Source organism: Stegastes partitus, unplaced genomic scaffold (genome assembly GCF_000690725.1).
Source record: "Stegastes partitus isolate 25-593 unplaced genomic scaffold, Stegastes_partitus-1.0.2 Scaffold1713, whole genome shotgun sequence".
Taxonomy (NCBI): Eukaryota; Metazoa; Chordata; class Actinopteri; family Pomacentridae; genus Stegastes; species Stegastes partitus.
In genome coordinates, this window is record NW_007579444.1 from 11,814 (window position 1) to 35,748 (window position 23,935).

The following is a 23,935-nucleotide window of genomic DNA, read 5'->3' on the forward strand; positions in this document are numbered from 1 at the left end:
AGGTAGTTTTGTATGCTGCTGTGAATATGTGACACATGAGCACAACCTAGTGGTCAGAAACTGGTTTAACATGACTTTGGCACCAGCCCTCTGATCAAATACAAGGATACAGTCAGAGATGTAATTCCATTTCCAACATTTATTAAGTGCAAAAGAATATTTATGATATCAATGACAGATGGATGCAAATGACATTGTGACACCACCAAGAATATTTTAGACATGGAAAAGCCGTCTGTGAAAAATCCCCGCACAGAGACATATAAATACTCACTTAGTTAAAGAAAGTTAGATTACAATAACACGGCAGTACGTGTGAATTAAAACTTTGAACACTTGGCTCCCAGAGATATGTAAGATGAGCTCCGTACAGGTTATATACACACCATACACGGCATTAATGCGACTCAACTGACGGCTCTTGCTTTTCCTTCAGCCACGTTACTTTCACTTCTCTCTGCACTGACATCGCCTCACACATGAACATTTCTTCCTTACGCAAAACAGGAATGAATGGAGTGATACAGTTCAGTTTATTCAATAAACAAACAGCACGAGAATTTCATTTTCCAACTACTGAAACTGTTAAAATTCAAGTATTTATGTCAGTATCACACTCAACGCGGATCCGTCTCGGTACTCTTCCCTCTCCTGTTATCGTCACCTAACTTTCTAATATCAGCATGTCTGACTGTGTGGCGCCTCAGACCAGCTTAGAGGTCCACACAACCGTCTTGTAACTGACCATTACATCATCCTTTTTTCTCACCAGGATATAAACCTTTGTCAGTAGTAGTCCTTGTCAAAAGTGAGAAAGGGCAGCCAGCCACTGTTCCTCCATCCCATGTTGTCCATCTAAGTGGAGAAGATAACAAGCAACATCCATCTGGTATCTAACAGTCTTATTCATATCGCCAGGATACTCCGTAAATACATCAACACTGGCAGACGTGCCTGTTTCTGACATTAAACACAAACTACATGCAAGAACAAAATTTCACTACATATTACAATGTTAATCCTTAAGATGATCATAGAAAAGGTTTTATACTGTTTTTTCTTTTTACTAACATCTTTAGCAAAAGTATTGATCCCTGTGTAGGCACTTGTTCTTATTTCAAATTTCAGTGATAATGTTGGGATATTCCTGAAGATATGCAGCTGTATGCACAAGAAACGCTACTTGCTGGAAGGATGAAGTGAAATCTGTTGGTGTTAAAAGTCCAGTTCATGCTTTCTGCATCAGCGAGGGTCCACATGATGTTATCATTCACCCAAGTCTGTGAGGGTCCATACATGTCTGCGTGCAGGCCAAAATATGTGGAATGCATATGTGCAAGGTAAGCTTTTGCGGTATCAAAAAATGCTTGTTTAGAGGAGCAACTGTCTGAGAACCATCCACATTGTTATAATTCATCATTTAAAAAGTTGGAATTGAAGTTGTTGCTGTTGGACTTTGGAGAAACTTTGATCAAGCACAGTGGCAGGTTCTAAAATCTTCAGAACTTCTGTGCTATGTCCACCTACTGTGCTTGACATACCTCAGGAATATTACCTGACACAGTGCTACAGCCATTACAGCGAGTGTCAGACCTACAGCGACCTATTGCAGTATGAATAGAACTACGTCTGCATCAGTTCAGCACGCAGGGATGCAGAAACCATGAACTGGACTCCGCTAGTGTCTAATGTAGCCACAGCACCGATTCAATATTACCTTCTAATGTGGGTCAATAGAGTAAAGAAACCAACATTTCAGTAAGTTACGGCACTTTATAGTGTCTTTTATTGTATATACATGTCCTCTTAATAAGGTTGTTGCTATAAAATGTTTTGTTTCCCCCAAATGACCAGAGGTCCGTTTCACAAAGCAGGTTTAGTGAAACCGGACCCCAGAACTGTTACTTTAAATGGAACCTTTGGAAAAATGACATTGCTATGTGCATGATTCACCACTGGGTGCCACCAAATCCATGGAAACACACAATCAAAAGGATTACTCATTTAAAAACACAAACAACAAGCTAACAGTTTACCAGCAACTGTAAAAAATAAAATTTCCTTCTATCACCTAAATAAACTATATGGATACGTAAAGTGACTGATCAAACGTTAGTCTCATGTGTGTTTGAGATCAGATTTCCCTCCATGTACCCTAAAGGTAGCATCAACAGTGAAGCAGCAGCGTGAAGACAAGCCTGTCAACACTTTCATCTGTGTTTAGACTCTTAGAGCTGTGTTCACTGAAGTGTTGCTCTGATGCCAAATCCAGAAGCAACAAAGTAAAAATAACTGCATCTTTCTCATTTCCTTCCCTCCTTTCTTCTTTTCCTCTTTCAGTCGTGTCTGTCAGACAGAACTTTCCAGTGAGGGGATGTTGACTGAGACAGACGTGTCATCTAAAAGGAGAAGTCAGGCTTTGTAAAGACTGGCACGGCACAGCATGTTGCCCAGCTGAACCCTTTCAACATGTTGCCCCATTTATGGCTCATGAACTGTGTTTGTTAGAGAGAATGGGAGATACTGTGGCAACTGTGAGACAAAGAGTCTGTTCAGGCTTCACTTGCTGCTACAGTCATATGGAGATGGAGCTGCTGTCGAGGTGATTGGGCGGCAGGCTGAAACTCAGGGATGGGCTGAGGCCTAAGCCAACACTGGGTTGGGAAGAGGCGGGTGACAGGTCCGTGTTGAGGACATTCAGGTTGGCCTGAGGGTCAGAGGTCAAGCTGAGGTCATTGAGGTTGGGTGTAGTATCGAGGTGAGCTGACGACTGGGTGCTGCTGTTGGCCACACGGCGGAAAACAAAGTGGAAGGGAGCGGCCTCTGCGCGGCTGTGGAGCTCCGCCTTTATCTTCTGAGGGTGGGTGTCCGGGGCCAGCTGCTGGCTGTTGCCCTCCATCAGCAGGAACAGGCCATAATTCTCAGGGTCGGACACTTTAAACTTGTGGGCGCACAGCTGGCACACCTCCTCCACGGTGGCATAAGGTCGGACCTGCAGAGTCTTGGCAGTGCAGCCGCTGTCGAGCTCTTGCAGCGCCACCCGCAGGTAGTTCTGAGGGACATTCAAGAGGAAACACAGTCAGATACTCTACAGGAGTTCTGTCACACCAGCTGCTAAAGCAAAGACCTGAAGCTGAACTTGCAGCACTTGTTTGAGCAGCCAAGAGGCTAGAAAACCTCCATGTGTTTAGCAGTCGGAAGCTGAACTGTCACAAATAGACAGAAAATAAATGTGAACGACTCTGAAAGTGTCGACACAAAGGAGCTAAGAACAATTTCAAGTAAAAAGCATGGACTGTCTCGAGTGGACTTAAACATTGTGTGGCACTTGGTGTTTCTTTCTTTGAATGCTCCTTTAACGTGGGGTATACGTGTCTATTTGTTATGTATTATATTTCCATCAGGAATTCTGCTGTGCTTCAATTTGTATTCATTAAAAACAGCAGAAATGAAGCATGAACATTTTTAATCAAAGAGTCTCGAAATGCTTTACAATGGAAGAACTGAACTCATTCCAAGACAACTGTAAGAAGTGTTTTAATCTTATGAGCCCAAGTATGCTTTCAGGATCATTTCTTTACCTTTACTTTGAAGCTGTTAATGGCAGGAGAGATTTCTTTTCATGAATGTATTGGGAAGATTGTCTGGAATCTGGCCATATCAGAACCATGATGGTGGGATACTGTATGAATTCAAAATTGTAAAAAGTCTGTGCCTTGGGCCTATGGGAAGCAGGTGTTATTACTTTAATAAGAAGTGTGAAAACAGCTAAAGAAATTAGTGAAAATATCACTTTTCAGATCTGATCTGTCTTCATGATGTCAGTATGCAGGTAACTATGATTCAATTTGATGTAAATATCTATTTTCCCGCCAACACTTACTCACACAGCCGAGCAGCTAGCATTGTTGGAAATGTCAAGTTGTGTAGTTTCATTTCAAGTGATCAACAAAATCAGCCCTGGTGCCAAGATGCAACCTCTGTAAAAATGATCAAAATGTTCCCCTAAAGTGTCCTGTGCAGCTGTTTGTGCTCACCTGGAAGTCATCAATGGACGGTGCAGAGCGCTGGGTGGTGCGTCGACGGTGCCACTGGTGGAGTGTGTCTCTTGTTTCAGAGCTCAGCACTCTGGCTGCCTGCTCCTCCTGGAAGTTCCTGATCAGGGACATTGCTCCATATGCACTGGTCAGGTAGTAGCCACCTGCACAGGCACACACAGAGGGAGAGAATTTACAACACAGAAGCTGTAAGAAGCCTGGTTTCCAAAGGAACTGTGTGGTGTGAATAGATCCCTGGTGAAGGATCTGTAGAATTTACAGCCACCTTCTCCATGGAGCAGTGAGGGGTCCAGAAGCTCCATCATGTAAAGTATCTCATTGTCCAGCTGAGGCATGTCACACTGGGCCAACACGTAGGTCAGCATGGGCAGAAAGTCGTCAGCACCATACAGACGACCTGAGACACACACACACAGCATGATGGTGAAATACACACATTTCATTTCATCATTTAATACATATGAACTGTATGAGCTGACTGAAGGGTGACTCGGTCTCTGTACTGTAGGAAAACAGGACAACTGTCAGGTGTGTACCTGAATTGTCCTCCATGATGGTGTAAATGAGCTTGCAGACCCTCAGCAGCATGGTGACCTTCTTCTCTGGGGAGTACAGTTTACACATGGTGTGGAACTTGTGCTTGATCTTCTCGATGGCCACAGGGTCTGGAGGCAGCGTGTCAGCCACCCCCATTTCCTGCGGATGCCGGGCCTTGGCCAATGACAGGTTCTCCTTCAGCTCCTGCCACGCTCCGCTGCGCACCTGGAACTCTTGCAGGGCTGCGCTTACCACCGGTTTGAGGGGCTTCAGGACACACTTGTGCATGGCCTTTTCCAGGACTCGGTCTGAGAAGAGGACACAGATGAGCATTTTAAGCATAATTACATTTTTGAATGTAACACTGTGAGCTGAGTGGTGCGATGGTACAGAGGTTAGCACAGCAAGAAGGTTCTGAGTTCGTCTGTGTCTATCTGTGTATGCTTTCAGCAGACTTTACAAAAAGCTCACTGGTTCCTATTGAAGACATACATTGTGTTACCTAGTACAGCTAGCCAGGAGGAAACAGCGCATTTGTTTTGAGCTATTTTCCGCAGCAGATGAATCCACCTCTGGGGCTCTACTGAGTGTGTGTAGCAGCAGGCTGACGCGCGTAAGGGAAGTACAATGTATTGTTTCAGCATCAACAATCGTCACAGTTCAATGTGAAGTGAGACAAATTAGCTCAAACACCTCATGGTTTGCATGCAACTTTTATTGCTTCTTTATACAAACAGAAAACTGAAGGAACAAGTCAGCCAGTGCAACAGTGTGGCTCACTGACGTGTGAACGACTGAACTGTCTTTACTGACAAGCTTCTAGTCAAACAGCTGCGAGCAAATATTCTCGCACATGAAGGAAGCGCCCTGCCGCCTATACTTGTTTTATACCTGAACACACGACGAAGGAATCACACAGTACAAGCCTCAGATAACAGCAACTGCAGAAAGCTCCACAGATCACTGTGACTGATCTATTTGGATTCCCATGATTGTGCTGTTGCTGCCTGAGTGCAGAGCGTGGTGTGTATTCACACAGAGACACTGTCAACATCAGCTTTAACAAGCACAGCTCATGCAGTCTGACTAGCACACACCATAATGTCATAATACAGACAGGATGGATGCAGGGAGGGAGGCCAAACCACAGCACTGCTGAATAAGGACCATGTGTGAGGGCCGTCTGTGTGTGTGTTGCTGACTATTCTCCACAATACAGTGAAGTCAGCATTTTCTTTTTTTTTTTTGGCTGAGCACATCTTCAAGCACAGATTTTACTCTCCACCACAGCTGGATAACATCCAGCCTCATAAATCAGTCTCTGTCAGTCCTGTCGTTATAAAATGTTTAGTCCACCCTCCTCCTTCATGTGTCTCTGTGGAAAGTTTCTCCACACCTCCTAATACCTCTGCTGAACCTGCACCAGACAGCAGAGGGTGACACTCATGCCAGCAGCACATTCTCACTTCCTCGTTCCAGCGCTGCTGATTGAGAGCTGCCAGTAAATAGGGTGCCTCATATGCACTGATAGTGTTGTTTTTCTTTTGTTGCTGTTTGTTAAGACATGAATTAGAAGTGAAGACAGACTGGATGTGTTGGTGCTGATACTCTCTTTGCCAGCAACTAATAACATTGCAGGGTGTGACTATATCTCATTTATAAAATATTCAAATGCTTTGATGTACAAAACAGGTCATCTAATTGCATGATGAAAGTGTTATTACAGCTATGTGCGGCTCAAGCTAGATCATGTCAGGCGGAACAAAACTTCTCAGACATTCCCAGAACAAGCTCTGAAATTAAAAAGGTAATTTCCTTGCTGATTCCAGCAAACCCTGCAACAGGTACAAGGAAAAACCAAATGTTTAATGGCAAGTCAGAGGATAGCTGCAAAATGCTGACCATAACTTCAGAAACCACTTCCTTTTAGGTCAAACTTGTTTTCACTATACTACCCAGTGGTGCCAGTTCTTTTTTTGAAGAATTGAGGGTCTTCAAAGGTTTCTTTGTTACTTAAACAGTATATATAGTGAAAATCAATGCGAAAATATGAAAAGAAATAAGGAAAATTCAAGATAAACACATTTGCATTTGAGTTTTATTTGTCAGTGCGACTGTTGCAACTAACAGTGATTTTTATGGTTGACAAACCTCTATTAATAATTTGTTCAATTTAATTGCAGTCTAAACAGTCTAAATGGAAAAGAAATGTAATTTATTGTAAAAGAGAACTGAGAGAAGCAGCCAACCTTTCCTTTAGAAAACTTGGAACCTGCACCAGTTATGCAGATTTGCTTGCAAACAGGACTTACAATGCCAGATGAACAGTACACAGTAAAGCTGTAACGATTAGACACAGAAAATCAATCTGTATTGTTATAAACAAATTATTGTTTTGGTCATTTCTTTGTGCAAAAAATCACAGACAAAGAGCAAAAAACTCATATTTTTGTATAGTCCTTGTAGGCAGTGCAGGTAAAACTGGTAATTTGGTTGGTGTTCTTTATTTCTCAATACTTGAAGAGCTCAGCACTCACTATACTCCCTGCAGCTCTGCTGAAGTGATTAAAAATAGGGAGCGCAAGGCCAACATTTCTTACTGTGGGCATTCAGTTGAGACTTGTGTTCAAGTCATTCTACAGGGGGGATGTGTCCACATTTACAGACACACTAATTGGGCTTCTCAAAGCAAAGCTGTGTGCCTACAAGCTTGTTAAAGTGTGAGCACATTTTTCCTGTGGTCAGATGTTTTTCACACTTCAGAGGAAAAGCCATGAGTTTGACCTCTCAATGCTTTAAAAAAAAATAAAAAAATAAATCCTGTGTTGGATTCTAAGTGAATTCATGCACCTAGCTAACGTGGAATAGTGAGTGCAGGATCCAAATGAGTCACACTCGCCCCTGTGCTGTATCTCAGACAGTAAAAAAACACACTGGAGTCAGTTTTCCTGAGGACATGTTATCAGTTAAGGACAATCTCACACACGCAACACACACGCAACACACACACAACACACACACACACACAACACACACACACACACACACTTTGCCACTAACCAAGGGCCTCTTCCCACCTGATATAAACATCCTCTCAACAAACATCCTCTCTTTCCTCTTCCAGTCTTAACCAATCACCTTGTCCTGGAAAACTGAACAATGAAATGTAACACAGAAGTGAAGTCTCTATACGTTTTGTCTTACAGCCAGTTGCAAACCTGAAGGATTTCTGTGTGGCCCAGGACTTTTACATGACAGACACCAAACTTTCAGAGCAGCACATGTGAAGTTTTAGGAACTTTACAGTTGCAGTCACCAGGTCACTGTGATCACCTGTTGGCCAACACTTACAGCGGACAGTGAAAACATATCAAACACACACTAATGCAGAGCAACACTCACACACAATGACATGTAGACAATGTGACTGAGTCTCCTTGAAGAGAAAATAGCTCTGTGCAATCAGGAGAAGCGACTTTATCTGTCCTGTCACTGGACCAAGTGATTGCGTACTTCCTTCTTGATAATCCATTAAAATAGCTTTTGTACCAACCCTAGTCCTATTAATAATGTTTCTTTGTATTTAGGGTCCGACCATCAAGTGGTGCAAAGGCCTTTTTTATTTATATGGATTATGATTATTGTTATTACCCCTACAAACTTTAGTTACAGCCCTCACATTACGTTTCACCTACATGGATGACATTTTAATTTTGAAGATATATGTGTCCATGTGTGTACAATATTTGCACAGTTTTTGCCATTTGCAGCCCTTGTTCTTAAACTCAAGGGCATGAACTCCTCGTGAATTGTTTACAGGAACTTCTAATTAATCAGGTGTCATCCAAAGTTATTAAAATTGTGATTTTTTTTTCATCGAAAGCTGTGACAATGTGGCAAATGTTGATGTTTTACTAGCAGGCTACTGGCTCCAACTTTATAATCAAGCACTGGATATAACAGTGGTGTGCTATCCCCAAAGGAAAAACATGATGACGTTCTTATATTTGTGTACCAGAACCCTTTACTCATTTTCAGATTGAGGCTAATATGTCAGACCCTGTAACGTAAATACAAGAAACTCCCAGGTCTCATCCAGCTGCTCATGTTATTATAACACAGAGACACTTTGTGAAACACCACAAACAGAGCTTCATGACGTCTAGTTGGCTGAAGCTATTTGTTGGAGGAGAGCCTCTCTGTGTGGGTTGAGTGGAATACAACGGACTCCATTCTGCCCCCGCCCCCTCTCCTCGCCCCGCCTGAACATCCTGAACCTAAACACAAACATGGCTGGGTTGCAGAGTGAGTGCGAGACAGCAACAACAACAACAAAATCACCTTCCATATCTGAAACTCTGTGGGGCTTTTTTTCCTGAAAAGCTGTGGTCCATTCACTTCAACATCGACGTCCAGATGTTATGTATTATTATGTTGGTATTACTTTGCTAAGGTTGCTTTACATTTTTTGGTGTTTAAGGTGGTATTTCTGTTAAGTGTCTCACTCAGCCATTACTGACTAACATTAAATATTGCATAAAAGAACTAATAACCAAAACACTGGCAATTTAAAAAAGGGAGAGAGTGAAAAGATGTGGAGTGTCAGAGGGACACAGTGTAAGGCAGCATGGAGTGGGGGCTTGTCCCTAATCCTCTCGCTCTGATTGGAGAGTTGGTATAAAAGAAGTGAAGTTGGAGTAAGATAGAGATTGCATGACTTGGCAGATAGCCACCTAGATGCATCTGGGCCGGCCGGCCTGCCTTTCAGCGGGACAGAAAACTCTCTGAAGCTGCCACAGCAAAATATTGTGCAACTATTCCAAGAAGTAGCAGCTCCCAGTGTGAAAAACAAGCCATTCAGAAAACAGGCACGAGAGGGGGCCACAATATACCACATACAAACATGAGAAAAACACAACTGCCTTTCAGTTTTAATTTAGCTCCTCTAGACATGGAATGCTAAATAAAAAGAAAAATTCAATAAAGATCTCCACTGAAAGAAAAGCCTTATGTCTAGGAATGGTCCTAATCCATGTCGAGGAAACTGGCTGACAATCTTTGACAATCTGTTTTTCACAGTATTATTGTTGAGGGCAGTGTGTGCCTTAATTAGACTTCCACAAATAGAGAGATCACACCCAGGTGCCCTAATTGATCGATATAAATATTTTTGAAATAACTTACTTTGTCTGTCGAACCGGTTTTCATTTATTTTCCGGAACTCCCAAATGCTGCAGCCATAAACAAAGCGTAATTTCTTCCCTGCTAAAGACCTTTCCCACAACGCAGCCTTAAAGCTTTACATATTAAAGCTGTGTTACGTCAGTTAGGATGCACCAAAACATTTTTGGGTGTAGAAGTGTACTCAAGTATGTCTCTTTGTCCAAAGCAATGCTCATAATAAAAGCAGCAGAGGCTGAGGTAGTCTGAAGATTCCACAGTTCCAACAACACAAACAGATATATTCTGTCATTATCAGGTTGCAATGCCGCCTCTCCATGAAGGATTTTAAGTCAGGTGGTGAAAATATAGATGATGTCATGGCAAACTCGCAGTTAATTTTTTTAGACTTTGGAAGGAGACATTATTTTTACTGTCTCCAGAGGCTGAGTAGTACTTTAAAAAAATGCATTTTCAAATAAGCTTAGTAGAAACATCATCTTTCTAACTGCTAACAACTCCTACATAAATAGCAATGAAATGTACAATGTCAGCACTCAAGATGGGGTTTCATGCTGTGTGATGACTGCTGTTCTTCACCCATTTCATGACTTCATAATTGTAGCCATTTGCTGGACTATTTGAACGAGGCCAGTAGAAACAGGTTGGTTGAAGAGCCTCCTTCCTCCTGAGATAAAACCCTCTTTGTGCTCTCTGTTTACATGTTACTCTGTCCAAGGTCTAATGCAGCCACTGAATCTTGGCCTAAATGATTCAGAGCGCTCTTCCGGCAGGTGTGTGTGTGTGATCTTGTGTATCTATGAGGTTGTGTCTCGTTCTCCTTTTTCATGCTGCTTTCATGTCATTGTAAGATGCAATAAAAGATGGATATAATAAAGGACAATAGGAGCGATATCATTGGTCTACAGAAGAGTCGCACGCCGTTTCAAAAAGTACAATTGGTTTGACTCCATGATCACCTGTCCTTACTTTGTGTTTCAAATAGCTACATCCCAGCAGACATGATAACTTATAATCAGCGTACTGACCGAACTTCACCAGACATGTATACATACACAAACACACATGTTCACATCCAGCGGCTAACACGTGAGGACAAGTTTTCCAAAGCCTTCAAAACTAAAATATAGAAGTGAAACTGCTGCATTTGCATTAAACATGGTCTCTGTGACACAGTGTTTCCACAACAGTTGGGATTTATCACTCATTCACATTTCCCAAAAATAACCACAAGATTATTTGCAAGCACAACAGAAATGATGCTCACCACACTCCCTGTACAGATGACAATGAGCTCATAATGCTTAAAATGCAGAAATGTTGCAGCTGAGTAGTCCTGCTATCAGCACTGGTCTAAACAGGACTCAGGACCAAACTTTTTGGCACAATTACTGTAATTAAAGCATTTAGCAGAAATTGTTTTCCAGAGTGAGGTAACAGTTACATTTGCGGTGTAAAGGCTTTGCTCATAAAACTAGTAGAATAGCACAGGTGAGAGAACAGACAGATGCTCAGATGGTATAAGATGGAGAAACTCGGTATTCTAAACTCACCAATCTGGTCTTCGGGGATGAGGCTCTCAATTGGTGGCTCCATCTCAGAGCTCTGTCGCAAGTAGCTCTTCATTTGAGTGATAAACTGCCGGAGAGTCTGTAGCAGCTCCAGTCCAGAGGCATATCCCTGCCAGGCCTGGGTGCCAGCACCCTCGCCCATGTAGCTCACATAGTCCTGCACCAGGGAGCCAAAGTAGGAACCTTTATCCCTTGACAACTCCAGCACCCTGCGGATCGCTCTCTTCTCAGGTGTCAGCAGCGAATTGAAAACGCCGCTCATCTTGCGCAGATGTCCTCGTAGGGCCTTCTGGAGGACCAAGGCGCTGGCACTGGGACGACGCTTCGTGCGGTGCCCAGGTGGCACCATGGTTAGGTCCTGGTCTTGGTCCTGATCGCTCTCGAGGCTGACGCCATAGTCGGGTTCCTCTTCATCTTCGTCCTCCTCATCATCATCATCTTCCTCCATGCCGCAGTAGGACAGGTGGGATTGTGGGAGCGAGAGGGGGAGGTGGGTGTTAAAGTCAGCCACAGTGGGGGGGCTGGGGTCATGCAGAGGAGGAATAAAAAAGGCAGAGGACTGAGAGAAATCCAGAGAGTCCGAGGAATCTGTGGAAAGGCTCATGTCACTCAGCCGCTGGCCGCCCCCGCTACATTCCTCACCGGCTTCTTCATTTCCACCTGCCTTGCTCACTGTCATTAGCGAGGGGTCTGGAGGACTGCAGGAGTCCTGAGTGGAGGCTCTGGTAGAATTTTGCTGAGACAATTTGGCCCTAATGAGGGCCTTCGCAATAGTATCGTCTTCCAGCGCCAAATGGCACTGGGCATCCTCTTGGCTGGATGATGGGGAGGCTTTGGATCGACGTGGAGAGGAGGACAGAGATGACAGGGACAGGGGCAGGGATCGGCGGGGGATAGAAATGGGGGAACTGATGCTGAGTCTCTTAGGAGGGGAGGATGAGGGGCTGATGCTTAGTGAGGAGCCAAGACGAGGAAAAAGGCGGCTGCCCCTCTCCCTCTCCTCCACCTTCTCCTTGGGGACATTGATCCAGGAGATCTTCTCTGGCATACTGCGCTGTCGGACAGGAGGGGCTGAGCGCTGCAGGGCAAATCGAGGCGGAGGTGGACGAGGTGGTGGGGACCGAGGCACACCTTCTGTAGCACTTAGCTTCTGACTGCTGCTGGTTTGTCCGTTATTGTCTTGTAGCTCTGTGTTTCCAGGACTGTGCAGTTTTCTTTGACTTGACGGGCTGCTGTCTATGTGATCTGAGCTACACACCTGAGAACGGTCACTACAGGAGTGCAGAGTTTCCTTCGTGGTGGTTTCTGTGTTGCTGGATTCCTCCCTGAGGCCCTGCTTTGCTGTGGTGCTCTGGTCACCACCATCTGTCTGGTGAACCTTAATGAAGAGGGGGTTGATGAAGCACAGTGCTCCGTTGGACTGACAACACTCAAGCTCAGACGGGGTGCGTGTTCGAAGCCGAGGGCACCCAGGGGCAGCTGCCAAGGAGACAGGTCTCTGGGTAGGTGGGGGAGGTCGATCAGGAGCTGCTGTCAATGACACTGAGCCCTTCCTCCTGTGGCACAACTGAGCGTCCCAGAAGCCTGTGAGAGACAGTAAGAAGAAGATATTGCATTTACATTTAGTGTGTAGGATTTGACAGAACCCAAATTCATTCATTTTCTAAATATCTTATCTCAGGGCCATTATCTATACAACTTGGTCGTATGTGGATTGAAACCAATATTAGTGTAGCCTGGACCACAGATTTAGCAGCTGCCTTTCCACAAGCTCTGAGACAAAGCTCCAGGAGAACAGCAACGAGAGGTGCAACAGGTAAGCCAAATGCCCTAAACAAATAGTCCAATATGGTCTGACCATTGCCTATGAGGAACACAACTGTTCCAGCCTGAAACTTTGGATGCATCACTTATTAACGGCCAGTAAAACAATGACATTGACCCACAAGTAGGATAAATCCCCTACTGAGGTTACAGCAACCTCAAATGAGTAGAAGTGATTTTAGAAACAGTGTCACCACTGCTGGAAGACATTTGGCTTGAGCCACTGAATATTCCAGCTCATTTGTGATGGCATCAGCAAAGTATGTCAATTACTGCATCTGCAGAATCAGACAGAACCGTATGCCACAGAAACGTTTTCCTTCACATACACAGTTGTGGAATTAAGTTGAAACAATACAGACATACAGCCTCTTAGTATGGAAGGTAACTGGTTTGAATTTTTCAAGAGATATGTTTTTTTTTTTTTTTCTCCCTTGGTAGCAAAAATATTAAAAATGACCCCAAACCTCCATTACACCCCTACCTACACTGACAAAATCCGCTCTCAGCCATTTCTCCTGCTGTTTAATTAGGGCCTGACACTTTTAAGACTTAAATCAAACAGTACAAAGAGTAGCATAAAAAAAAACAATCAGCAAAATGCTTCACAGCACTCTAACTCTATCCCAATACAAGTCCTGGAATGTCAACGAATTCCACCAAAAAACTAAAATGTAGCTTTGTGCAGACTGACTTCTGTCAGGGAACCTTTCTAGTGTAAGTCGTACCAGACGGAGCAAAATCAAGACAAACAGAGCAGTGGAAACAACAGCACATGAGGAATACTAGTGCCAGACACAGTGCAGCTCCTTCACACAACCACGCAGCAGAAAAGAGGGCAACAATACTTACTGTGATCCCAAAGCTGAATGACAAAGATGAGCTGTTGAACTCCCGCTCAGTCTAATTCTCTTTGTGATGCAGAAGACACACTGCTGTGTCTCCGCAAGCTGAAACTCCACTAGTTTCTGTGGCTCGCTTACACTCAGTCTGTGTTGTGACTCACTCATGTTAATGAGTGTGTGGGCGGGCTGTTAGCCGTTAGTCTCCGCCTCCCTCTCTTTCACGAGAAGTTGAGAGATCAGTCTCTTTGACAAACAGAGACAATTTTTTTTGTATTACCCTCCTACTCTACTCATGTTTTTTTTCTATTTGCTATTAATATCTTTTGTTTTTGATGTTACATGCTCTGACTGTGTTACTGTTTTCACCACCTCCCTGCATGCAGTATTGTTAATTCTGCTCGCTTAAGCTGTTCACACTTGGTTTTACTGACACCTTTACTTTGGAAGATAATTATCACTCTGAAATACAACCAGTGCGTGCACACACACACACACATACACACTGACACACTGTAGTCAGAACAAGGAGGAATGTGGTTTGGCGTGGTTGATGAAAGAACCGGGAAAGTCAAGGGCATTTTGCACAGACGTTTGACAGCTGAACTGGAGCCAAAAATAGACTGACCTAGCATACTGCACTGAGGTCAATCACTGTAGTTTTTTCAGAGCTGGGAATATTTCCGTTCCCAGGAGGCAGATCAAACATACACTTTCTAGTGTCACTATAAGCATAGATGTAGCTTGAATGCCATGCCAGAGAACCAGAGACTAAACAAGCTGATCAAGAAAGCTGGTTCTGTGCTGGGGATAACTCTGGAACCACTGGAGCTGATTGTTCAAAAAAAGAATGCTGCACAAGATGATGAAGATGATGGAGGATTCTTCCCACCCTCTCCACAACACAGTGAAGAATCAACAGAGTGTGTTCAGTGGGAGGCTGCGTCAGTTTCGCTGTAGAATGGAGAGATACAGAAATTCATTCCTGCCCACAGCCATCACCTTGAAGAACAAGTCTGACTGACTGACTGATTATTATTGTTGTATATATATGTTATATTGATAAAAAAAAAATAAAAAAAATTAAAAAGTGAGCTTTTTACAATATTGAATTTCCCTTCTGGGATAAATAAAGTATTTTTCATTCATTTCATTTCATTTCATGCCACATCCCTATAACCAGGCTTTGCAGTGCAGGAGAAATGTTCAGACCAAATCCTAATTATCAGTATTAGGGCCGATCAGGGCATATTTTAATAAACCAGTATCAGTAAATGAAAGGAGATCACAATCTGATTCTTTCTTTACATGGGTGCTGGTTTTGTATCATGGCTTTGACAGCCCACAGTTCATATGCAAGTGGATCAAGTCTTTCCTAACTTACTATTACCTTTAGCATTTGGATAAAGTAGTGTGTGAAAAATAAAGTGTGTCTGACTTTACAGACCAAAGCTTATCTCAGAGGTTCAGCTTCGTAGCTGAAAAGCAAATAATCTTGGCTGATTTATTGCTGAACCTATCAGTTTTGTGTCAGACTGGTAAACTATAAAACAAGCTTTAAAAGAAAGGCATCAAGAAAAACAGTATGTGGTTTAAATGGTTTGTTCTTGTTAGACTTTCAGAGATAAGGAAAACCCACAGCAGAACAAAGTACTGTAGATCTTAACACTGTCACGTGCAGGTACTCGTTACTGCTAATATACCTGCAGAGAAAAATATTGAGATTTGAGCCAGAAGTTTTGAGGAATAAGCCCATTTCTCCAACACTTAAACCAGAGATTTGGCCAAACCAGGTCAAACTGACACGAATCATCAACTTATCAAACATCTGACTGAAAAGATGAGTTGCAAAAAGCAGCTTACAAGCAGTTTGGTAGCTGCATTTACTTTATGTATTTGTTTTACAAAAACAAGATATAATAGATGGGAAGCTGGGGTAAGTGGGTTAGGTTTTCCCAACCTAAGTCAAAGACACTGACCAAGGAATTGTATTCAGTGTGGACCAGTCACATCTGAAGTTTAATTTTATCTCAAGTTTCTCCAGGGCTTCACATACTTTATACTGCACTCCTTTCAATTACTATGTCAGTAACTAGGCGTGTTGGCTTCTACTTTATCCATAAAAGCCACAATGCCTATCTTACTAGGTCAGACCTAGAAATTTTCATATTATTTGCAACACAGCACAAGTCTGAACTTCATGCAGTCACACTAACAGATACACATTCACATGCGGTAGTGCTTTGAGTTGTGTGAAGTGATTTGTGGGAGACTTTTTCCACATTTCAGCACAAATATTGCTCCGAAAACATCACAGAGAGCAAAGGTTTGTTGCAAAACACTTTTTTTCCCCAATCACTTTGCTGTACAATCGATAACAAACTGAAAGAGCCATAAATAGAAAACTTTACTGTGATGAAGACAAAGACTAACAGGTCAGATTAATGAGGCTGATTAGGGATGAATGTAGGTTTTAACTAAATGTACGCAGGAGCTGAAGTTCAGTTTGTTCCTTCCAGCTGTTTGCAGGAGTCTTTCCTCTGAAATGAACAAATACCTGCCGAACAACAAGGGATCCTTATCAGTGTCCTCATTGTGAGATAGCTGCATGCTTTTACACACACGGAACAGCAGTAATAACTTCATTAATTACTTACAATTGTAAGCTATCTCGACATGCAGACAGGGTGAATCAGGGTCTAACAGTAAGGCACACTGTAGACCTTTTATCACTGCTGACAGGTAAGCCGTCACACAGAGCACGCGCAGTTTATAAACTTAGACTTAGTCTTTTGTTCAATTTGCATTGTTTTGCATTCAAAACTTGATGTACTGTGGCTCACTATGACTGTGGTGGGTATGTTTGAATGAAGCTGTGAGGAAGTGTCCTACAGTTGTGAAGAAAAGTTAAAATACACTTGTAAAGATCACGTGTATCACGGCAGTCTTGAGTTTCCAGTGACTCCTATTAGACCCACATACTTTGCATTTGGGTGTCCTCACAGATTCAATAACTCTTCTGGAAATATGACAAAAAACAAAACAAAACATGCATGTGTTTGAAAGACTCCATCATAAAATTGGAAGTTATAAGAATCATAGGAAACTCAACATATACATGGTCTTCACAAGTGTATATAAGCTTTTGCTCAAAACTGTGTGTCTGAATAACACAATGCCATCAATCCGACAGATTAAGTAGAAAAGTTACATATCCCATGTCTGAAAAGGGCTTAAGTAGTTTTAACTTTAAACGAGATACCTGCAAAACTGTATGTAAACATCAACAAGGCGGCAAACTGTTTCCTGAACCAAAGTGTCATTACAGGTGGAGCAGTAACATGATACTGACATGATAAAGACATCAGAGTCACTGTTTACTCAGATTTACCAGCCATTTCCGTATCAGCAACAAAGACAACACCCATGCACACACACACACACAATACTGTTTGTATGTACATGTACGTCAGTACTGCTTCTACATCATTCATTCACTGTCGCTCAGCGGAGGGGGTGTTTGTCTGGAGATAATCCGACACCACATTAAAGGAAGAATGCCATCGAATCATTGTGTGTCACACTGAACTCTTAAAGAAGTTGTCAGGTGGAAGACTGCCCTCAGTACAAAAGACGGCTCAGAGCTGAGTAACAGCAGCAGAGCCTGAATGGACACCAATGTCACTGTGAGTGGGTTGTGAAAAGGGCAGATAATTCCACCCACACCTACGCAGTTTTAAATCCCTATTTTTTTTCTCAGCTAAATTTAGCAAACAACATAACGTGCAAAGTTAAGATGAAGCAGACAACTGAAGAAAAACATAGAAAATTAGTAAGTAATGATATATATTTTAAAAAACAAAACGAAAAAAATATTGTCTTTAGGTTGTGAAAAGCCAAAATTCCCAACTTCTCTGGAAGGGAGTATTGCACATCCTCCAGAGGCACCCAGCTCTTGCCTCTTGTCTGAATCTATGCCCAGTGGAACAGCACTGATCTGGGCCGGGAAGAGGTATTTGCCCTGGGGGGTGAGTCATTTAGCGCCAACATGCCAGTTAACCCTTTCAGCGCTTGGGTATGTGGTCAAGATGGGTTTTATGTGTGTCATGCCTCAGAAGGGGAAAACAGAATTGCCTATGTTTTTGTACACAACAGATGGGATGAGGGAAAACACTACTCTTCAGAGTCAGAAAGAGGTTAAAGAAAGGTACACAAACATGTTTGGCTGGTATCAATCTGATGCAATGTTACCAAAAAATTTCTTCGAACTGACATAAGAATTGATACAAAAGATTTCTAATAAACCCAACACAACACGAGGCAGTAACACCACACCTCTCCATGCATGACCTACTATATATCCTTAGATTTTCAGATATTAAATGAGATGATCTTCTTGGTGGAGATCCCTCTCCCGTAATTTCTCTGAGAGCTTATTCACTATTCAATGTGGGAACAGCTAATAATGTACACTCCTGCTACAGAGACGACAATACACATACTATGCTCTCACACATTTCAGTTCATTTGTGTGAACTGTAAATGTTATCAGCCAAATGTGCAGTATTTCTGGTGGGATAAAAGGAATCACTTGCTGCATGAGATTAGACTTCAATGCATGTCTGTCCCCCAAGCATATACAGTACATAAACTGGAGAACAAACCTGCTCCAAGTTTAGCAACCTCCTCAAGATCAGCAAACGTTTTGGCTGAAGCGATGGCCTCTGGGAGCTTCAGTGTAAAAGGTAACACATCCCTAAGAAAAAGAGAAACGGACAAGTGAGAGGGACAGAGACAAAGGAAAGGAAAAGTGAGGGAAAGAGGGCGGGATTGAAAGCGTATTCCTAAAAGCATGAGTCACTGTGTTGGAACAGAGGCTCGGCCAGGGCGTGTGGAGTTGGTTGGACTGTGGATTTAACCACAGAGCCGAAGGGTAATGTGTGCCTGCTGCTCTCCTCCTCTGGCGCTTTTACAAGACCTTCCAAAGGTTTTAACACAGTTTCCAAAGGTTTCAGTCTGACCTGAGTGATCAAAGCTAAAAATTAGACCTACCGATTTCAGAACAGTATTTATCTCCCAGAGAAACATGAACACTTTAAACGCAATACATGATTGTAGCTGTTTGATTACGGTGAACAAGACTATCACAGGTACATGTGACACGTAAAGTTTGAGTACACATAAACTGGAAACTAAGCAGTTTCATATGTGTGGTTCCCTGTTTTGTTAAGTCTCGTGCGCATACACTTGAGTGATGCAATCACTTTTCCGCTGGTCTACAGTTGGCACACAGCAATAAACACAATCGTGCAATAGCAAAGAAAGTGCAGAAGAAGACAGCTAAGTAATACAATAACAAACAACACACGACTTATGGGAAGGAAAGTGATTCATCTCATTTGTTAGGGTCTAATTCAATAAATGAAATTACTACGGCACAGAATAAAAATGTACTCTTCAGTACCCTTCTAACTGTGATTATGTCATGACAGTAAGTTGGTATGTGATAAAGTTCTGTCATCTGATGACAGAGTGCACAGTACTGAAGGAACCTCAGTAGCTTTATTTATACTGTTGAAATCAGAGATGGGAACAAAGGGTAAAGATCGCAATGGAACAGTTATGCAGCGGTCATGTACTTCTATTTTAACAATGCATCAACCTAAAAATGCATCAGTGCTTCCTTGTTAGATGTGATTAAAAATGGAATGTTTCATAGAATGTTTTTCCAGTCCTTGACACTTCCTTCATTGCTTTTGTTGTGACTTGTGACATTTCTATGTAGTGTTTCACTCTGTTCCAGCTTGTACAGTCTGAGTAATCTTCTGTAAAACAAGATTGTCGCAACGTAATGCATTACACTTAATATACTTCTCTTTATGGTACTTAGTACCCCATTTTGGATATGAAACAAACATTTTTGGAACTTAAATGCAGTTAGACACAAGCAACAATTCAGTTTGGTTAACAGAAGAAGAAGAAAAATTAAAGGAGCAAATTTGGCCTAAATGCTCAATCAACCTGTCAAATTTAGGAGCAAGCATAGACAGGCACAGATAAATCAAGACTCAGTGTTCAGTGTTCAAGGTTTCTGTAATCTCGAGTAATTCTGACAGTGGAACTCACCTGCTGATGCAGCAGAAAGCCATGAGGCGGAAAAGGTCTGCGAAGCTCAGGCCTGATCCCTCCAAAGAGAAAGCTGGAGGAACATAAAACAACATGATCAACACACTATAGCAAACTGTCAGGAGGGAAAACATTAGAAAGACCGCTCAGTCTGGCCGTTACTTTAATCTGGTTCAAAGAGCTGATTTTACATTTCTCATGTTTAAACGTATTTCACTGGAAAAGAAAAAAGAGGGCTTAGCTGGGAAACATGGACAAATGCCAGAGCCAAGTTGAAACCAGTGCATGCAAAATAGTGGTTTAGTTTATCTTTCAAATCCCTTCATTAAATGGAATTTCCCTTAAGGATAAAAATAAAAAATGCATCGGTACTGTAATAGTCACATAAATAATAGCAACAAACAGCAACAAGAATGACTCTGGCAGCAACCACTTACCTTATACAAACTTTTTATATTTTTTTATTATTGCTTATAAATTTGTAACAGTACACTGCTGAAAACCCAAAGGGACCTCTGCACACATGTTGTCAAAGCTACACTGAAAAAAAACATGCCTGTTTACAACCTGACACACAGTTAATGCTTCTAGCACTTAACAAAAGGTGGCCAACATGTGAGTATGGTAAACAAGGGGTTAATCAGTGAGAACTGAGATGCAGAGAGAAAAAGACAACAACACATGTCTACACTCTGGAAAAAAGAGAAGTGGGTCAAATCCAAACATATGGCACATGGCAGCCTGCCCACAACTTACAACTGTCCTCATCTGCTGTGTGTTAAGTCTCCTTTGAGCTCCAACAATCATAGTTTGTCTTGACTTTGACAGATGAAAATGATCGTCATTGTTATAAGCTGAGTGTCGTTGTATTTTACGTTTAGACCGCATTGAATTCACATGCATCCCTTAGTACATTTAATTCATTGACACTTTGAGAAAATAATACAATTACCAAACAGGCAAGAAGAAGAGAGATAACTGAGGAACAGCTGTAGTGGTATGGATTTATGTCAAGTAAGCTGAATGGCATAGGGGCATATTTCAAAAGCCTTTTCCAGACATGGGGTGCGTAATATTTCTGCTTGATTAATCTGTTAAAGTGACACCATTTAGACACAGGTCCTTTTACATTAGTCTCACTTCACCAGCCCATTAGAACAAAGTGCTTAAGGAGAAAAAAACACTCCAGCTAGTCTGTTTTTTTTTTATAGTGACAGGTGGAACTGTTTTGGTGGAACACTTTATGTAGGCAGATGAGGACTGTCAGGATAATCCACAGAGAAAAACTTACAGGGCTGCCCTACTTGAATTTTGCAGTGTGGTAGGTTGTTTTCCGTACGAGAAGAAAACTGCAACACTCAGGTAGTGGAAAGGAAGGACAAAAGTGCCTGAAATGAACAGTCAGTGGCAGGCTTATATGGGGTACTTCAAAAAGTTCTTGGCTTTACCGAGAAACAAGGGGCATAACTCCCACTTTGGGGCATAACTGTTTACTATAAAGCCTTATATTACTATCCACAAAAACTCAAATGTTAGTCATTGTATTTGTGGTTCGTAGTGACTTTCCTGAGTTGTTCAAGTCAATGATTTGCTTTTTCAGCTCTTTGCTGAGCTCCTCAGACTTTCCCACTGTAGTGTTTGTGGCTGAGTCTATTAAGTGTATCAAATGGGCCCTATTTAATTTGGCTCAGAGGAGTCAGCTGTAATCGCTGATGACAAGTTAGGAGGCCATGCAGGTAAGAATGCTGGATTAACACAGCTCTATACATCACCAAAACTGGCTCATGGGATTTAATGATTCTCTCATAGAGTTACAGGAGTCATTGGAAACTCAAGGCTGCAATGACATACATGTTCTTGACAAGTTTATGCAAACTTGTGTTTATGACTGCAACCTCAAATTCAGATAAGGTTAAATCAATACCCATCCAAAGAAAACAATTACTGAAACAAATGAAAAAAAAAACCATAAAGCTTATATTCTCCTCCTACATAGCTTCACCTGAAAATCAAACTAAGGCTCATCCAGCAGATTTCCAATATGGAAGAATTTATATGTACACTTCTGAATACTTAAGGTTTAAAGTTACAAGTAATTCAGGGCCTCCAGAAATCTAACTGTAATAAAGGGGGCATCCTTAACAACAGCAGTCAGGTCTTGCATTTACATGGTTGTCTGTACGATAAAAAGTGCTGAAAACTCGCTGAATTATTACAATGTCAATGCTCTGTGGGGGACAGATTTTCTCTCTCTCTGTGAATTGACCTCTGTATGTGTTGCCTTTGTTCCTTGTTCACAGGTGAAAAGATGCCATTGAATTTTCAGTCTACACCTTTTACCGGCAGTCAGCAAAAAGGTAAAAAAAAAAAAAAAAAAAAAGAAGAGCAAGCGCCCAGACCCCAAAACAAAAAAAAACCCTTTCCTCTCTCTAGGTAAGCATTTGGAAATTCCAGTCTAGTGCTGACAGACAGAAACGAAGTTAGCACACAGGTACAAGAAGAAGACAGAAGGTATTCAGAGTAATGAGAGCCAAGGCGTAAGGTGAAAGTGTTGGGAAAATCCCAGATTTTATGTACCTGAAAATAGAACAGAGCAAAGAGGACAAGAACTGTAGAATTCATGACACACTCAATTAAAGTGAAAAGGAAGAAGTGACCTAAAAAGTAGTATACTGACGCCTCTGATACACACTGAAAAAAGACCTTCAACCTTTGTCGTAATCTGGTCTGCTTTAGCCGGCCTTTGCCAAACCAAACCCTGATGACTGCCTCACAGCAGTGACAATGCTTTTATAGTTTCTACCTGAATCTGTCCGGTCTGGAGTTTTCATTCCTAGGTTCTGTTTTTAAAACATAAAGCTTATTTACTGACTGCTTTCAGGGCTGTTCTACGTTACTGCTGATATAAACTGACTATTTAGTAACTTCTCAGTGCTCTTACAATCTCCCCTCGTAACAGGCACTTTTTTTAAAACACCATTTGTTTTCCTGGCACATGTGCACACACGTTTGCAGTGCGTACAGTCCCCACGGTCTCACATTTGGGGCTGCAGATGGACATCCCAGGGTCTGTACAGATCCTCATAGTTTTCGGAAGATGATGAAATTTGTGTCACACAAGAGTTCGTAAGGTTTGAAAGTCTACGAGTGCCTGCGTAGACCTGTCTGCAGACGTGCAACCTGGAATTTGTGTGTGTGAGCCACTGTGTTACAAGGGCAATAGTGCAAATGCTTGTAATACATACATAGGACTGACTGTGCAAGAGGCCTTCCGTGAACCAAAAAGTTGTATAATAGCAACAACTATGCATTCATGTCTGCAGCTGTGTGTGTGTGTAGCACTTGAGTATAATAAAAGCTTGAGGATTAAAAGTTTTCAATCTTGGCTAGCTCTGGTAATTGTTGCAGTCGATTGATAAACACTGCAGCCTCAAGGTGAGAAAATGCTTCTCAATTGTCATTTGGTGATTCAGCTAGCTTTCAAAGGCTCAAGTCGATGTATCTATATATGACTATAAATGCATTTTGCAGTGGCAGTAAGCACTAAAAATATTCTAGACAGATAAAGTTTGTGAGACAGTACTTCGTACGTGGACATGTTCTGGCTGACCAGCTGGTTCCAGCAGCTGGACTGCAGTGAACATATCACTGCATCATGTATGTATTTATTAGGTTTGCCTTTTAATTCATATAAAACCGATACGACTCAATTCCACTGTGAGGAGGGATAAGTCAGGCTTTGTATCTATACAGTTGCATTACATTTCAATGTCATGTTTCAAAGGGTAAAAAAACA

At 42.1% G+C, this 23,935-nt stretch overlaps 1 protein-coding gene across 1 annotated transcript in view; it reads right to left on the reverse strand.

Moving 5' to 3' along the window:
• Window positions 1-119: 119 nt before the first annotated feature.
• Window positions 120-23,935, reverse strand: part of LOC103372209 (ras and Rab interactor 2-like) — a 57,080-nt gene continuing 33,264 nt past the window's right edge. Inside the window, exons 6-12 of the mRNA XM_008301786.1 lie at window positions 20,140-20,212; window positions 18,678-18,769; window positions 11,330-12,931; window positions 4,595-4,903; window positions 4,324-4,455; window positions 4,038-4,201; window positions 120-3,052 (exon numbers count right to left, since the gene is read on the reverse strand). Coding sequence (XP_008300008.1) covers window positions 2,576-3,052; window positions 4,038-4,201; window positions 4,324-4,455; window positions 4,595-4,903; window positions 11,330-12,931; window positions 18,678-18,769; window positions 20,140-20,212 — 2,849 coding nt within the window. The 3' untranslated portion in view covers window positions 120-2,575. The remainder of the gene's footprint in view (window positions 3,053-4,037; window positions 4,202-4,323; window positions 4,456-4,594; window positions 4,904-11,329; window positions 12,932-18,677; window positions 18,770-20,139; window positions 20,213-23,935) is intronic.